At 42.4% G+C, this 18,572-nt stretch overlaps 1 protein-coding gene across 6 annotated transcripts in view; it reads right to left on the minus strand.

Moving 5' to 3' along the window:
* The window catches only part of LOC127666605 (baculoviral IAP repeat-containing protein 1b), a 75,361-nt gene that overhangs the window by 31,858 nt on the left and 24,931 nt on the right, over positions 1–18,572 (minus strand). For 3 of the 6 annotated variants that reach the window (XM_052159534.1, XM_052159531.1, XM_052159532.1), the window contains 6 exons: positions 15,686–15,727; positions 10,840–11,410; positions 9,052–9,151; positions 5,233–5,314; positions 4,339–4,390; positions 940–1,059 (listed from right to left, as the gene is read on the minus strand). In XM_052159534.1, the coding sequence (XP_052015494.1) occupies positions 940–1,059; positions 4,339–4,390; positions 5,233–5,314; positions 9,052–9,151; positions 10,840–11,407 (922 nt within the window). In that variant the 5' untranslated portion in view covers positions 11,408–11,410; positions 15,686–15,727. Of the gene's footprint in view, positions 1–939; positions 1,060–4,338; positions 4,391–5,232; positions 5,315–9,051; positions 9,152–10,839; positions 11,411–15,685; positions 15,728–18,572 lie in introns of those variants that run through there. The other 3 variants (XM_052159533.1, XM_052159536.1, XM_052159535.1) reach the window with 3 other exon arrangements.

An 18,572-nucleotide genomic window follows, 5' to 3' on the forward strand; every position in this document is an offset into this window, starting at 1 on the left:
AATCCTACTTTCACCTCCAGTTGTATTTTGTGGCCAAGCCATGCAGGAGGCAAGAGTTCACATAGGACTCTTTCTTGGTCCTTCACTGGAGTGATCAGCTATAGTCACTGAATGTTCCTACACACTGGATAATTTGATAAACCCATCATCCTAAATGATTTTTCAAGAGAATCTGGAATAGAAACTCCATGAGAGCAGACATTCTGTCTGGCCTGGACACTAACGCCATACTGGATATTCACAGACACTGGCAACTGAAAAGCAATTGCCTACTGAGTAAATCAGAAAGAATATACTCATAGCTGGGGTGGGGCAGAAGAACTAATTTAGAAGTCTTTCTGCAAGCTAGGTTGTGAAGACTCACTTGACTCTCCTCACATCATTGACAGCTATATTTAACTAGAAGTAGAAGCACATCATCCATGAGACTTGAACTGGCAACAGGAGATAAAGCACTAAGACCATGTGGTAAGAAGATCATCTGAGCCAGTGGAATATGTCTGTTAGATAAAGTGGCTGCAGAATCCCCAGGTTCAGAGGCTGAACACTGCGGGAACTATGGGAAACTGAAGGTCTTATGAGCCCCAAAGAGATTTGTGACAAATGATGAAGACTAAAGAAAGATGCAAGAGGATTCGAATATGTGGTCCACAGAAAATACTGACTCTAAGGAGATGCTCAACATGAGAGCAGTGATTGCTCTTGCAAAGGAGACAGGTTTGGTTCTAGGGCTCACATGATGGCTCACAGCCAATTGTAACTCAGGTACCAGGATCTACCACTGTCTGTCCTCTGAGGGCAGCATGCATCCATGTGGCACACATATTTAGATGCAGGCAAACACACACACACACACACACACACACACACACACACACACACACACACACACCACACCACACCACACCACACTTATGCATACAGAAAGACCTGACTCACCTGTGTAGAAAAGGCCTGCTTTGACCAGAGCTTCAACAGCCATAGGTGAGTTGTGGGGCCAGTCCTTAAACGTGTCCATCCTTAGTTCTTCATTAGCGAAGACGCTGTCATTGCCGTAAGCTTGGAATAAAACATGGAGGTGAGACAAGGAGGCTTTGATAGGAAAGTTCAGGTTAGCTGTGTGTGTCTATGCATGTGTGCACACACATGTGTCTCTGTGTGTGCCTGTGTGTATGTATAGGTCTCTATGTGTGCACATGTGAGTGTGTGTCTGTGTGTGTGTGGGTAGATCTGATGATTCATGCTGTGTCAAAACTGCAGGTGGTTAGAAGAGCAGGAAGGAGGAAAAGATACAAGAATGACTCTGTTAGAACTCCAGGAGCAGAACAGCAAAGACTGGGGAATTGTACTCATTTCATTTGTCTCTTTGTGTGATCAATGTGATAAGACTGTCTCTTGACCACGGAGTATCAGGATACAACAAAATTAAGAGGCAATTCCTCTTTCCACAGTCAGTTTCAAGATTTAAGTAATTTTCCCTGTGACTTACAAACAATCATTTTGATGGCTTACTCTTTGAGATGACCAGACTGGAGTGTGGGGATCTCCATTAGACTTTCTACCTCCTCCTGGCCTCTGGACACTGACTCCTGCATTTCCCATGTTGTGAGGACTTGATAATTACAATGCCCTTACCTTGGTCTCACAAGTTTCTCAAGTTGAAACCTTGCTTGTATTCACACGTAACCCCAGATCAGGATTGTTTTCCTTTTGCTTTAAGTATTTCTTTGGCATAGAGAATACTATGCATTAATGTAATTCTCTACAAAATGATTTTTACAGTCTATAAATCTTTATTTTATTTTAGGTTTGCCTTCTCCTAAGGCATGAGGTCATAGGGAACAGGCTCTACAGCTTTCCTTAGTGCTCACAGGGTGCTCTCTGGTTGGAGCAGGCTGGCACTCCAGTCTTTCCTTGGCTTCCTTCATGACCTGATCTCTTCACCTATCTCAGGAAGCTGTCTCAGAACATACATTTCTCTGTGTGCTCATGTGTATGAAGGAATATGTGCATGTATGGACTCATGCCTGTGGAAGTCAGAGGACACCCTTCACTGATTTTCTCTGGTTGTTAGGGAGGGTGTCTCACTTCCCAGGCTAGGTTGTAGAACTCCAGGATCCATGTCTCTACCTCCCCAGCCTTGGATCACAAATGAACAACGGCACCCAGATTTTGTCACATGGGTTCTGTAGACAGAATTCAAAGCCTTGTGTTTGCAAGGAAAGTACTCCGCACTCAATGCTCCTGCCCTGACCCTTAGAGATCCTAATATACTCAATGCACTCAGTCAGTCTCTGCCAGGATTCCTGCCCTTAACTTGCTTGTTTAACAATGACAAGAGCATGCTGGGTAACACTGTGGACTCTGCCAGTTTTTCTATGGTAACAATGAACATTGAATAGCCCATTCCCTGTGTCTACAATATTACCCTTCTTGTGGACACTTGCATTGGTGGTCAAAGAAACAGCTATGCTTTCCAAAAACCTAGAGAGCGAACACTGGCTGCTTCTCCTTTTTCCCTTTATGTTTCTTGTTTTAGCAAGGTACTGGAAAATGGTTTTAGACAGAAGGATGCTATCCTTCTGTGTGAGTATGTGTATGTGTGTGTGTGTGTGTGCGCACACATGTACATATACTGAAGTATGTATGCATGAGTGTTTTGCCCATATGTGTGCATATGTACCATATTTATGATTATGACCATATTTATGATTATGCAGACACTTAGCAATGAACTTAAGTCCCCTGCAGGAACAGCAAGTTCTCTTAACATCTGAGATATCCCTTCAACCCCAGGTTTATTTGAGAGGGTCACAATGGTTTGCTATGAAGTAAGCTATCTATCCTTCAACTTGACGATATTTCCACCTCATCTTTCTTAGTGCTGGGCTTGCAGGCAAGGATCTCTGCACTTGGCACTAACCTCACATAGCCTATGCTGGCCTCTAACCCAACATCCTAGCCCAACCTGGTCATAAGCTCCTCCTTCCATGAGCAGCGATTACAGGAGTGAGAAATCCTATGCAGTCAACCATAGAATTCTTACTGTATATGGTTGCTTTCATCCTGTCCACTTGCCCTTGTCCTCAGGTCCCTGACCTCTGCTGAGCCTGAACTCCGAGCCTGTCCTACTTGCTGTACTGACCTAAATTCCTAACACTAAGGTTTTGTTGTCCATGGGTACTGACATGGAACCAGAGGACCTCGCCCATGCTGGGCAAGCAGGTGATGTCCTCAGGCCTGTCACCTCACTTTATTGTGAACATTCCCCATCTTCTTCACAGCACACGGGGCCATTGAAGGATGCTTTGGGGACTGGGGGTGGAGCTTGGTAGGTAGTGTCCTCTCCATCTACTTGCTTCCACCCCCAGCACCTGAGAAGCTCCGTCCCAGCTCTCAGCAGGAGGACCAAAGGTTCAAGGTTCATTTGCTTTGAGGCCAGAGTGGGTTGGGGGTGACCTAAGAATTGCTTCCAAAACATTTTATCCAAAATTTTAGTTGTTTGAAGGGAAGCATCCATTACAGCAGCAACACTACATAGTTAGTTCTGCTTACCTACACTAAAGACTGAGCCACTTAATGAACACCTCCATGGTATAGAAGCTTGCCACCAAACCTAATGACCTCCAAACTAATTCCCTCTTGGGAGAAGGAGAGAACCAAATCTCATAAGTTGTCCTCTGACTTCCACACCTTCACACATGGGACCCATGGACACGCACAGACAATACTAAGTAAATGAGTGTGTATATTTTAATTTACTTTTAAAATTTGCTTTATTTTTATCTACATGTTTGCTTGCACCACACATGTGAAGTGGCCATAGAAGTCAGAGGAAGATACTGGATCCTCTAGAAATGGATTTGCAGAGTTGTGACTTGCCAGAGGGTGCTGGGAACTGAACTTGAGTCCTTTCCAAGAGCAGCAAGTGCATTAACCATCTCTCCTGCTCATAAAGTAAGAACAAAAACAAAACAAAGTCATTCCATAATAGAGAAATCACTTATGGAGATAAGTCTTAAAGAAGGACTGAAGAGATGGCTCAGCAGTTAAGAGCACAGACGGCTCTTCCAGAGGTCCTGAGTCCAGTTCCCGGCATCCACATCAGACAGTTCACAAATGCCTGTCACTCCACCTCCAAGGACCTGATGACCTTGTCTGGCTTCCAAACAAGGACACACACACACACACACTCACACACACACACACACACAGAGAGAGAGAGAGAGAGAGAGAGAGAGAGAGAGAGAGAGAGAGAGAGAGAGAGAGAGAGAAGAGAGAACACAAAAGAGAGAAACAATCAGTGTTTGGAATGTTGGAATGTGTCTGGGGTTTTACCTGATACCATAGGTAGCTCTCTTCTGACCCAGGAATTCACAAAATGTTCTCCCTGCAGAAAGAAATTTGGTTATCGACTGATTACCTTATGAAATATAATAAATCTGTGAGCTGAAGCTGAAGAAGTTCCCTCATTGAAGTCAAGTTTCATTAGAGCAGCAGAATTTGGGCAAAACAGTCCTTTAATTTTGGTTTGATTTTCACTGATTTGGGGATTCTTATGTAGTTCCAAACATCGGTGAAATGGAAACTTTCTCAGGGCTGCTCGTACCAGACCCCCAGCTCAAAAACAGAACTGCAGTTACACACACATGTATTTGACGCACAAGCAACTGAGACACAGGAAGAGGGCTCACCTCAGAAGGACCTCTCCAACTTAGCAGCTCTCCCTCTGAGAGAGCTGCATCCAGACTTTCAGCCATGCTGCCTGCAGAGGCTGCTCCTAAGTCAGTTAATACAGCCTCCTTTGGCTTCTGTTTGGGCTGTGTTTCCCACTGCCCACCTCTAGGTTGTCCTCACTAGTTTGAGTCTAAAGGCCTAGCTGCAGGAGGCATCCTGCCTGCCCTGCCTCTGCCAGGTGCCACAGAGGACTGAGTCTGGCTTCCAGGTGGAGGCAGCAGATGGATGCTAGGGGCGTGGCCTGGGTCAGAGGGAAGATGAAGGAGGCAGAAGCCACCCACAGCCAGCGTGGAAAACCAAGTCTAAGTGGTTCCAGCTTAGCAAGACAACAGGATTTCTGTTTTCCTCTCTGCAGACAAGATGATGGAGAAGAGAAAGGGCGAAAGACACAGAATCCATCGGAAAAACAAAGACTTACCCTCACCCTGACAATTCATATGTTATTAGGTAAAGAACATACACTATTGGAAACAAAATGTGTCTGTTGTAGATTACCGTTACATGAAGAAATCCCTCGTAGTTTTTTACATATTGGGCAATTTCCTCTGGGGACTTCTTACTTTTAAGAAATTCACATCTAGGATTAAAAATATGTTTAAAATTTACCCCCCAATATTGACAATATCTATATTAATGAAAAATATCCCCAATATTCCAATATTGCAATGAACATTATCTATATTGCAATAAATATTTGCTAAAAACACATCAAATTGTTGAATTTGGTGCTTCAGTAAAAATGTCAGGACTCATAAGGATTAATATCATGCTGTTAAAAAACTTTAAAATATACTAATGACAAAATACATCATTATTTAAACATCATACCTTGTGCTGACTAGTTTTTTTTTTTTGTTTTTTGTTTTTTGTTTGTTTTTTGTCAATTTGACATAAGCTAGTGTCATCTGAGAAGAGGGGACCTCATCTGAGAAAATACCTCCATTAGATTGGCCTGGAGGTGAGTCCGTGGGGCATTCTCTTGGCTAATGATTTATGTGGGTAGGCTGAGCCCACTATGGGCGGTGTCACTCCTGAGAAGGTTGTCTCGGGAGGCCTGAGAGAGTTGGGCATGAGCCTGGGAGCAGGGCAACAGGCAATGTTCCTTCATTGTTCCTGTTTGTTCTTGCTTATGTTCCCTGAAACCCCTCAGTGGAAGATTGTAATCTGTTTGTGTAAGCCAAATTAACCCTTTCCTCCTCAGATTGATTTTGGTTATGCTGTTTTTCACAGCAACAGAAAGCAAAGCAGGACAGCCCTTATCATTATTTTAATTTTTTATTTCAAGACAGGGTCTTCCTGTGTTGTGATGGTGATGCCAAAGTCTGGACCTCAAGCAATCCACCCACCTGAGGTTCAACACTGTAGGTATATAATACAACATCCTGCTGTTCTTTTCTTGAACAAAATATGCAATAGAATCAAAGAGATTGATTCACAGTAAGTAAGTAGAGGGTGAAACACACACACACACACACACACACACACACACACACACACACACACTAAATCAATGTAAATATCATAAGAGGCAGAGGGAGAGGGCATTTGAATACTGGCTATGATATTTAATGGTATTAGACATTAATGGTTATCTCTTTTAGGAGACATAACAATAGTGTGGCTTTTTTTAAAGTCATGATTTAAAGCTATATGCTAAATGAATAAGTGGAACCATGTGTTAGCTGGAATTTACTTTGACGTAACCCAATCATTACTGTTCCACTGGGATGCTGGGAAATGGTGAAACACCATTAGGCCAGCTTCTGAGAGGTGCCCACCATACTTTCTCTGTTTTCTGTGTAATTTCCATAATGGAAGTTTGAAAAGTAGTTAAAGGAACGAATGTTGATGTGGCAGAAACAGAAACCACAGGCATCAGACCCACACCACTAAACACATTATCAAAAATAAGTTAAATGCTCTTCATTTTCTAAGCAGCAGTAACAAACTCTGAATGTCCAAAATAAAACACACTTGTTTGTGGCACTGGTGTGAGGTGATCCAGGACCTGGTCCTCTTGCCATTTTTTTCAAATCATAAGATGGTCTTGAACTCCCAATTCTCCAGTGTCCACTTTCCTAAAGCTGGGATTACAGGCCTGTGCCGCTTTCTGCAGCAACCATTTTCATTCTGTGTGTATCCCTCAGGATGTGAACCACTTGAAATCTTTTAAAGGCTGTTTTTTTCCTTCCCCTTTCAGTTATACATCCTTTCCACTCCTGTGCAGATTACCTCACTCCTTAGTTAAGGTTAAGTCATGAAACTGCTACTTGACAAGACAAATTGTAGTATTGGGACAACAAACGAACATTTAATAACTGTTCGGTAGCCTGGATAGAATGTACTTAATGTACTTGCAGATGATTAATGTACATGAGTTCAGTGCCCATCACCTAGTTTGGGCAGCCACAGTAACTGTAGCTCTAAGGAGGAGGAGAATACCTCTGTCCTCCGAGTGTACTGGCAATAACATGCACATAACCCATCACTCCAATTGCTAAAAATAAAAAGGTGGGTCTGGGGAGATGGCCCAGTAGGTGACAGAACCCATCTAGAAAAGGCTACAGCAAGCAAGAGAGTTTTCTGGAAATGGCCCACCATTTTGCATGGCTGCAATCGGTGTGGTCTGAGAGGCAAGGTCCCCGGGGACTTCATCCTAGGATTGCTTCTTGCTGCTGATATGCCTTTCCTGACACTATTAAATTGCTTAATGATTTGCTGGTATTTACCTACTCTGTTGGACAGATCTGCAGTATCAATGTGAAGTTGTACTTTTGTGTAGTAATGCTGTTTAGACAAGTTGGTGATTTCAGAAAAACTGATGATTTCATAACTCTTGATGATGTTTTATAGAACTCTTACATTTATACAAGTAATCTCTAACCTCATATATAATAAAAGCTGCAAATAGGACTCTGTAAACTTTCATGTGTCACAGGCTAATTACACTAGGAAAACAGGCTTGGAGCAAGTTTACAATCAAGGAAAACATTCATTTTAGGTCAGGAATGAGGCCACTATCTGGTAACTAAAGGTAATAAACTGGGAATGGACAATTTATTGTAGGTTCAAGGACAGAAAATAAATGATTGACTAGTTTGTCTATCCAAGAATTCAGAATAATAAGACACAAGGCAGATGACTTTTCTCTTGACAAAACCATGTTATGACAAAAACTATTGCTTTAAACTAATAATTAACTTATGGAGCTAGAAAATAGATAAGGGATGTTCAGTCAGGCACTAATCCTAATGGAAAGACATGTAAACAATTCTGCTATAAATTTATTGACCTATGACATAAATTATTACTTTAAACTTACTATGAACTTAAGGAATATAAAAGTGCTTAGAAAACCATGTAATCAATTATCCTTCTGTAATTGTTCTACCTGATAATTACAATTAGGTAATTTTTTGGGAAAGTATAAAATTAACAATAAAGTGGTGGTGTAGCCCTTTTCTGCTTCATTTAGTGCTTTTGAGAGTGTGTGTGTGTGTGTGTGTGTGTGGGTGGGTGGGTGTGGGTGTTGGTGTGTATAAGTGCCTGACTTTCTTTTTCTTTTCTCTCTAGTTCATGTAGAGTTAACGAATACTGATTGTCTCATCTGGCCAGCAAGAGGCCCCTGCATCAAAAAATCAGGAATTAATTTCCAGAAGCTATCAGTTTTTGACCTCAGAATAGTAAGAGAGAGTTAAATAGCCAAAAGTCATCAGCTTCCCCGACCCCATCCCCAATCCACACCTCCCTGCCTTCCTCAGTTCCTGGATGCTGAGCAGGCCTCGGCAAGAACATAACATTCTTTACCCCAAGCCTAAGGACCCGAAGTTGAATTTGTGTTGCCCGTGTAAAAGCAGAGTCCAGCCCACTATGTCTGTAATCCTAGTCCTGGAGGAATAGAGACAGGTGCATCGCATGGGACCTGTCTCAATGTATAAGATGAATGATGGAGTATGTCGACAAGTGACCTCCACAGGAATGCACATACATACACTACACACCAACACACCACACATATAAACACACTTCACATGTACCAACATACTACAGACAAAATATAAAAGTGAAAAGATACGAAGCAAAGATTGACATAAAAGATAAAAAGTCATTTAAGATCATGTGATTCAAACTTGCACTATGTGACCAGATTCTCCTTGCTTGATCCCATATTGGATAAGAGAAAGATCAGAACTCATTTGGTACTGCAACAATGTTGCTGTTTTGTCTTGTGTTTCATTTTGCTGGAAAAAAAACCAAGCAAACAAAATAAAAATAAAAGCTGAATACTTTAAGAACAAATCATTTGAAGCTTACCTGGGGAACCACTTGGCATGCTCCTTCCAGGGGTCGTCTCCTTCTTCCCAGTTTCCCAAGCATCCACCACAGGAGAAACACTGCACAGTGTCCCTTTTACCTGCAGATGCACGAAAGGCTTTGACTGCCTGGTAATGGCACCAGCTGTGTCTTGGAGCTGATCACACTGTCAGAACAAGACAGACTCCGGCATGCCTGTCCTTTCCATGGCCTCTCTGGCTGAGTCCCTGTCCACAGTCCCACTGCCCTGGACCTCTATTCCCCAGTCATGGCCATCCTCCACATACACAGCCCTCAACATGCTATCTTCTCTCAGATAGCGTTAGCTCTTAGCTTTCAGGACCAAAGTGATGGAGAAGCAAAGACTAGGACCAGCTGGAGTTGCTGTGGCCATGTCGTTTCTATAAAAATGGAGGCACATTTCTCTAACTCTTCGAGCCTCAGTAACTCAACTGTGAAATGTGGGGGGACAGCAAACTTGGTTGAATTAGAATTAGTGCTTAGCCCATGCATAGCATACATTGGTACCCAGCACACTGCAGATGTTGCTGCAATTGTCATTCACATCTGCTCTACCACCTGCCTGTGGCTGAGGAATTTCAAAGTGTAGTGTTCTGGAAGGCAGCTTGCCTCATGGGGCTAAACAAGTAAAAAACAAGATCCTTTCAAAACTACAGAAATTAAATGAATCAAGGAAATATATGAGGAGCAACGTTCTTGAAACTAGAAGTCAGTAGAATCGAGCTATCTCGTGGTCCATGTTCAGGATCTTATTACCAGAGCTGGTGCTTGCAGGAATCTGTTTATTTGTGTTTTCTAGTACTGGGACTAAACCAATGGCCTTTCACGTGCTAAGTTAGTCCTCCAGTAATGAGCTACACTTTGCAGTTAATATCTTCTAAGTTACACATTTATAGAAAACCTTTTATCTTATACATATTTAGTAAACTAATAATGCTAAACTAAAAGTAAATTAAAGTTGGAAATAAAATGATTAAAGTTGATGTTTAATGAACAAGATATCATATCTAATATAACACAGTTAACAAATAAGGAATGATTAATAAGCAGTAGTAGTAACAGAAGAGGCAAAAGAAGTGGACGAGGAAGAGGAAGAAGGGGAAGAAGGAGGAAGAAGAAAAGGAAGAAGGAGAGGAGGATGGGGAAGAAAAAATAGAAAAAGAAGAGGAAGAGGATGAAGAAGAGGATGAGGAGGTGGAGGAAGAAGTAGTAGAGGAAGAAGAGGAAGAAGAGGATGATGATGAGGAAGTAATAGTAATAGTAGTAGTAGTAGTAGAAGAAGAAGACGACGATGACAATGAAGAAGAAGAAGCAGAAGAAGAAGCAGAAGAAGCAGAAGAAGAAGCAGAAGCAGAAGTGACAGAGGCAGAGGCAGAGGCAGAGGCAGAAGGAGAAGGAGAAGGAGAAGCAGAAGCAGAAGCAGAAGAAGAAGAAGAAGAAGAAGAAGAAGAAGAAGAAGAAGAAGAAGAAGAAGAAGAAGAAGAAGAAGAAGAAGAAGAAGAAGAAGAAGAAATAAAGAGGCTGGAGAGATGTCTCAGTTGTTAAAAAGACTCTTGCAGTGGACTAGAATTTGGTTCCCAGCACCCACCTCAGGCAGTTGACAACCCCTTGTCACCACTGTTCCAGGAGATCTGTTTTCTAGACTCCATGGACACCCGCACTCTTAGTGTAACCCCCTCCAGACACACGCAAATACATAATTTTTTTAAAGAAAAAAACTAAACTTTATATTTTACAGAAAAACCTCACAAAATGGAATCCATTTACCTGTAAAGACAAAGCCAGCTGCTGAGAGTACACGTGGTGATGTCCCATGGGCATAAAATGGCCAGTCCTCAAAGGACTCCAGTCTGGCCTCCTCCTCATGGTACCTTGCTTTGTCACCTCTCAGCATCTTCTCTGGACTCTTCACCCGGATGTCATACTTGCCAATGTTACCAACATCTTTGCCCAGAAGGAACTCACATTCTGGTCGTAATTTCCTGTGGCTCTCTATGGGGAGTTTCCTGAGTCTGGTGGAAAAGAGGATTAAGCTACAGCAGAAGCACTGGACCCCATGTTTCACACCTGTGTGGTAAAACCCAGCAGCTGCCATCTCCTGTGGCGTCCATGTTCTGAATGTGTCATAGGTCACAAAAGTCTTTAGTCGTTTGGCTTCACTGCGCATCTGTGAGTTAAAACCTTTCTTCATTTTCATCCGTGTTTTATGGTCTTCTTCTTGTTGTCTCTTTAAGATCTGAAGCGCATCTACTCTGAGAAGAGCAGAGAACTCAGAGACCAAGTCATCGTCAAACTCGCAAATTTTCTCCTCAAAGGCTTCACCCTGGGCTGCCATTTCCTAAATGAGAAAGGAAAGTGGATGGTTGGTGTCTGTAGTGTTTTTATTATTATACATAAAGAATTGTGTCTCAGGGCCAGAAGGATGACTCAGTGAGTACAGAGGCTCGCCCAAGCCTGATGACGTCAGTCTGCTGCCCGGTCTTACAGGGTAGGGAGGAGATGAGCAACTCTTGTATGTTGACCTCTGACATCCATTTGTGAAAGACAGAAAGAAGTTACTTTGTTATGAAACATCAATATTTACCTACTTAGTCAGCAAGTATATGCTAAGCACCTACCAGTGTGTCAAGCAGTGTGTGAGCTAGGCATCAAGGACTGGCAATGAATCAGACAGAGGGACCAGACTCCATGAAACCTTGCCAAGTGTCCTTTAGCTTGAGGGCATGCTTATTTTTCTTGGAGTCTTGCATGGAGCCCATTCTAGCCCATAATTTAAAGCTGAAGCTGATAAACAGAGTAGATTGTGTAGTCTGGAACCCTATTTGGTTTTGTAACAATGTGCTTGGTATCTGAAGTCCTTCTTCACCTTACATTCCCATCCTTTAGAACCCAGTGTGCATCGAGCTATATGTAGTCTCATCTCTGAACAATACTATAGGTCTCCTTGGGCCTAGCAACAATTAAATTTAGACAGTCCCCACTCAAGTGTATTCCCAATGTATTGGGATAGAAGGATTGGAAAGGCTCATCAGGCCTACACTGGTTTTGAAATGCCCTGTTTTCCATCTCCTTAGGCACATATATGATTAAAATCACACACACACACTCTGGGAAGTGACATGCAAGGACTTACAAAGTTCAAACTTGTCCATTGAAACAGAGGGCCCTTACTTGGTAACTAACCTTTCCTTCTCCTGAGCCCCAGAAAAGAAACCCCTAAATAATAATTAGGCCCATTAGGCCCTAACTCTTGGTTAGGTTGTTGAATATCAGTCTTGAAGGTGAGTCTGTGCCATTGTTTCCTCCCAGTTAAGGTTATCTTGTACAAATTTTATATGAGCCTCTATTTCCAACTCCAACTCTGATACAGGCGGCAGAGAACCTGGAGCAATATAAGCCAGCATCTCAGCCTCTCTGATGCTGGGGTGTTTATAGGCGTGGATGACCATGCCAACTCCAAGTGTGAGCTATGGAGACCATGTAGAATGTGGGAGATGTTTGCTATGTGTGTTAAAGAAAAACATACACACAATTATATATCCCAACAGTGACAATTTGATAATATCATTCTGTTAAAGTTATTCTGGAAGATTTTATTTTATTTTTATTCATTTATTCTTTTAATTGTATGTATATGAGTATCCTGTTGCTGTCTTAGACCTTCCAGGAGAGGGCATCAGGTCCCATTACAGTTATGAGTCACCATGTCATTGCTGGGAATTGAATTAAGGACTTCTGGGAAGAGTAGCTTGTAAATGCTGAGCCATCTTTCCAGCCCCTGAAGATTTTATTTTAAACTCTGTGTATGGAAGCATATAGTCCGGAAAAGGTGTTAGGTCCCCAGGAACTGCAGTTACTGGTGGTTGTGAATAGCCTGGCCTCAGGGCCATGAATCAAAATGGATTCCTTTGCAAGAGCAGACCCATTCAACTGCAAAACCCCCTAAAACCATTGTTTTCATTGTGTTCACTTTCCAGGCTTAGTGCTGCCTTTGACCTTCAGATGCCCCTGTTTCAGGCCCATACTTTGAGTCTGGGAAGTAGCTACTGAGGTCTACAGGTTCTTACTACTTCTTACAATGGGATGCTCAGAGCATGTGGATAGTTACAGGGTGGAGACATCTATTAAAGGGGAGATAGTGATGAGCTCAGGATCGCACCATGTCTGGACTATGACCTGGCTCTAAGAGAGGAAGGAAGTGGCTCTGCTTGCCATTTTCTGTGATATTTGCACAGTGTGTGCCTCCCAATGATCTTAAAAAGCTAGCTCTTCTTGTGCATGCTCCCTTGGTTGAGTGAGGCCCAGGTGGGAAGGACTTCCAGTCTTCCACCCACTGTGTTAATCTCTGGAACCTCTTTCTTCACCCAATTCCCTGTTCTGACTCATAATTGTTGAGACTGCTGCTGTAAAATAGATAAAATACTTTTTACTTGGCTACAAGCTACATTGTAAAACTGACAACTATCTGGGATGTACTGAGTTTTAGCTATGCGTGCCGGTAGGAATGAGCCCAAGGCCTAGTGTACACTAAGCAGGTGCCCACCACTGAGCAACACTCCCAGCGTTTTGGTTTTGTTTACTTTTATTTTGTTGTTGTTTTTGATTTTCTGAGACGGAATTTCACTGTGTAGCCTTGGCTGTCCTGGAACTCACTCTGTAGACTAGGTTGGTCTCAAAGTCACAAAGATTCAGCTGCCTCAGCCTCAGCCTCAGCCCCAGCCCCAGCCCCAGCCTCAGCCTCAGCCTCAGCCTCAGCCCAGCCTCAGCCTCAGCCTCAGCCTCTGCCTCTGCTTCAGTGTTGCTCAGATTAAAGTCATACTTTGCCACTATCACCCAGCTAGTTTTGTTTATGTTTTTTGAGACAATGGTTCACTGTATATCCCTGACTAACCTAGAATATAATATAGAGACCAGGTTAGCATCATATGTGTATCTTATTCTTTCTCCATCTGGAGTGCTAAGCTAACAGGCCTCCATCACCATGCCTGGTTTTCCATTGTATTTTAGGTAAGAACAGAGGTTACCAGCTGCTCGGGGGCACTTCGAAGGCAGGTGACAGCAAACCAGTAGTTTCAAGGAAATACTTAAGCCAGAAATAGCCAGACTTATCTGACACCAACTACTAAATGATTCCAGGGTCCTAACCCTTGCGGAGATGTCAATTCCTGGTAGCTAATAGAGACTAGTAAAGTCGTTTATCCTTGTCTTCTCCTTTAGGAGTTAAGTTGGCTAGGCCAATGATTCACCTGGCCAGGAGTCCACACCCAATTTACCTGAAGACAAGCTGAAAAGATGGGAGGAATACTTATCCCCTTAACATATACTTCTCAGAACCCCCCCACCCCACAACCTTGCCACCACCCACAGTGGCTTCCACCAGGAAGGTGCTAACCCTGCCTGCTGTTCTGAATTCTGAGTTAAAAGAGTAACTTGTGCTCAGCTTTCTGTCTCTTTCTCTCACACCGGTTCAAATCTAAGCATGCTTTTCCTGACACCCCAGTCTTCCTGTTTCTCTGCAGACTCCCTGCCCTCTCTCCATGCAGATGCTCACTGACCTTCACTGTTGAACCTGCCTGTTTCTTGGATCCACTCTCAAAGGCACGCCCTGTCTTCCCCACCCCTTTCTTCCTGGCAGCTGCCAAGATTTACAACAGGTCTGCCCTGTGGTTTCCCCCTCAAACTCTAATAAAACGGTCCCCAAGATTCCTTCTGAGTCCTTTTAATTTTGTTTTTGTTATAAACTAAAAAACCTTTAAAAAAGAATTCCACTTTCTCTGGCAACATGTCATGTACGGATGTGTGTGTGTGTGTGTGTGTGTGTATGTGTGTGTATATATGTGGGTATGTGTGGGTGTATATGTGTGTGTATGTGTGTGTGTATGTGGGTGTGTATGTGTGTGTGTGAATGTGTATGATTGTGAATGTGAGTGTGGGTGAGTGTATGTGAAGTGCGAGTGCATATGTGTGTGTGTGCTGTGAGTGCAGATGCACGCAGACCACAGAGCTCATTTGAGGCCTTTTGGAGGTTGCTTCATTTCTTTCCAACCTCCCTCTGCAGTGGGATACAGGGATTGACTCAATTCATCAGGCTCCTAAGACTTTTACACACTGATCCAAACATCTTACTCTCTGCTTCTTCCAGTTTTCAAGTTTGCTAAGTCCTTCAAAAAAGATTTTATTTATTTTTATGTCTATGAGTACTCTATCTGCGCATACACCTGCATGCCAGAAGAAAGCATCAGATCCCATTACAGATGGTTGTGAGCCACCATGTGATTGCTGGGAATTGAACTCTTGACCTGTGGAAGAGCAGCCAGTGAGTGCCCTTAACCACTTAGCCATCTCTCCAGCCCTTGTTAATACTTCTTGATCTCTTAATTACTCCCCTAATGTACAACATTTAAGCCATTGCCCCCTTTTTCTTCATAAATGAAAATAAATTTAGTGTTCAATATTCTTAAAGTAATATCAATACATTTTCCCCACACTTTTCTTGTTTCCTCAGAGTAAATTTCTGAAATAAGAATTGCCGAGTCAACCACATACATCTCTTAAGGATTTTGGTGTCTGTCAGGCACTGGCACTGGCTAATGGTCACCTGAGGTCCTTTTACCTTTAGTTCAGTCAGGCTCCTGCTTCTTCCTCAGATGGTTTCCTGCAATGAGATTTCACATATCAGAACTTTGTGTCTCTCTTACAGGAATAACCTGATTTCCCAAGGGAAGAAGGAGTGTCCATGGATTCCTAGCCCAGCATCCCAGTCACAGGGGTCATCTGGGGTCACAGGCATGAATTGTGAGGCTCAAGTAGCTGACACTTCCTTGAAACAGGTTATGTGGCTCCATCAGGACCCATTGGACAATGGCTACTTGAAGTTCTCAAAGAGCATGCTATCATTCAAAGCCACACTTAAATCTCCTTCTCACTAACATCCACCCCACCCAAGCCCAGTAACCTTGAAAACAAGAATTTACAGACTTCTCAAAATATGTCCTTTCTCAAGGAACTTAGCCAATACTTGTCACTTTCTTTATCTGGTATTTAGTAAATTAACTTTGTAAGTTGGGATTTTTTTTAAGAGCAACCCAAGTAAATGCTAGGAATTTTGTCATTTATGTTAGATCTTGTTTTCTTTCAGTTAACCAGCCCCTTCTAGTGGTTATATGGTTAACTGGCACTTTCTCTTGAGTTTCAAATATTTTGAATCATCTGTACAATGAAATGGTGCTTCTCAGCTAAGTTAAATCAAAGACTTTAAGGGGTCTAGTAGGAAAAACAATATGTACCTCCAGAGCTCCCAGGGGCTAAAACACTAACCAAAGAGTATACATGGAGGGACCCATGGCTCCAGATGCATATTCAGCAGAGGATGGCCTTGTTGGATATCAAAGGGAGGAGAGGGCCTTAGTCCTGAGAAGGCTGGATGCCCCAGTATAGGGAAATTCCAGGACAGGGAAGCAGGAATGGGTGAATTGTTGAGCAGGGAGAGGGGGGGGTGCGTTAGGGTTTTTTTTGGAGGGGGGAAACCAGGAAAGGGTACATTTGAAATGTAAATAAAGAATATATCTAATAAAAAATTGAAGACTTAACAATAGAAAATCAAATAGAAGTAGAATATCAGGACTATTCTAATAGTAGATATTAGAATAGTAGATAAAATAAAAGAACTGGACCATTCAAGGAAAAAATATGTAAACTCTTTAAAAGCACATGAAAGGAGTTTGCAGGAACTTTGGGATATCATGAAAAGACTAACATTTTCTAATTACAAGTACAGAAGAAAGGGAAGAATCCAAGGTCAGTAGTCATGCTAGCTAGTGCTATATCAATTTAACATAATCATCTGATAGGAGAGAACCTCAATTGAGAGACTGCTGCATAAAATCAGACTGTGGGGCATTTTTTAAATTTATGATTTATGGAACAGAGACCTGACTATTGTGGGTGGTGCCATCCCTGGGCTGGAGATCTAGGTTCTGTAAGAAAGCAGGCTGAGCAAGCCATGGAGAAGCAAGCCAATAAGCAGCATCCTCCATGGCCTCTGCATCAGCTCCTGCCTCCAGGTTCCTGCCTTGTTTGAGTTCTTGCCCTGACTTCATCCAATGATGGACTATGATATGGAAGTATAAGCTGAATAAAGCCTTTCCTTCCCAGCTTGGCTTTTGGTCACAGTGTATCATTGCAACCATAGAAACATCTGGTATAACAAAAACCCAGGATAACTAAAACTATTCTCAATAGTAAAAGAACTTCTGGGGGAATCAGTATCCCAGACCTCAAGCAATACTACAGAGCAATAGTGTTAAAAACTGATTGGTATTGGTACAGTGACAGGCAAGTGGATCAATGGAATAGGATTGAAGACCCAGAAATGAACCCACACACCTCTGGTCACTTGATCTTCGACAAAGGAGCGGAAAACATCCAGTGGAAAAAAGATAGCCTTTTCAACAAATGGTGCTGGCTCAACTGGAGGTCAGCATGCAGAAGAAGGCGAATTGATCCATCCTTATCTCCTTGTACTAAGCTCAACTCCAAGTGGATCAAGGAGCTCCACATAAAACCAGACACACTGAAACTAATAGAAAAGAAACTGGGAAGACCCTGGAGGACATGGGCACAGGGGAAATTTCCTGAACAGAACACCAATAGCTTATGCTCTAAGATCAAGAATTGACAAATGGGACCTCATAAAATTACAAAGTTTCTGTAAGGCAAAGGACACTGTCAAAAGGACTAAACAACAACCAAGAAATTGCGAAAAGATCTTCAACAGCCCTACATCTGACAGAGGGCTAATATCCAATATATACAAAGAACTAAAGAAGTTAGACCCCCAGGGAACCAAATAACCCTATTAAAAATGGGATACAGAGCTAAACAAAGAATTTTCACAAGAAGAACTTCTAATGGCTGAGAAGGACCTTGAAAAATGTTCAACATCATTAGTCATTAGGGAAATGCAAATCAAAACAACCCTGAGATTTCACCTCACACCCATCAGAATGGCTGAGATTAAAAACTCAGGAGACAGTAGGTGTTGGTGAGGATGTGGAGAAAGAGGAGCACTACTCTACTGCTGGTGGGATTGTAAGATGGTGCAGCCACTCTGAAAATCAATCTGGTGGTTCCTCCAAAAGCTGGGCATGACACTGCTAATACCACTCCTGGGCATATACCCAGAGGATTCCCTGGCATTCAATAAGGATACATACTCCACTATGTTCATAGCAGCCTTATTTATAATAGCCAGAAGCTGGAAAGAACCCAGATGTCCCTCAATGGAGGAATGGATACAGAAAATGTGGTATATTTACACAATGGAATACTACTACTCAGCAATTAAAAACAATGAATTCATGAAATTTTTAGGCAAATGGTTGGAACTGGAAAATATCATCCTAGGTGAGGTAATCTAATCACAAAAGAATACACATGGAATGCAATCACTGATAAGTGGATATTAATTAACCCAGGAGCTCTGAATACTCAAGACAGAA

Source organism: Apodemus sylvaticus, chromosome 16 (genome assembly GCF_947179515.1).
Source record: "Apodemus sylvaticus chromosome 16, mApoSyl1.1, whole genome shotgun sequence".
NCBI classification, from domain to species: Eukaryota; Metazoa; Chordata; class Mammalia; order Rodentia; family Muridae; genus Apodemus; species Apodemus sylvaticus.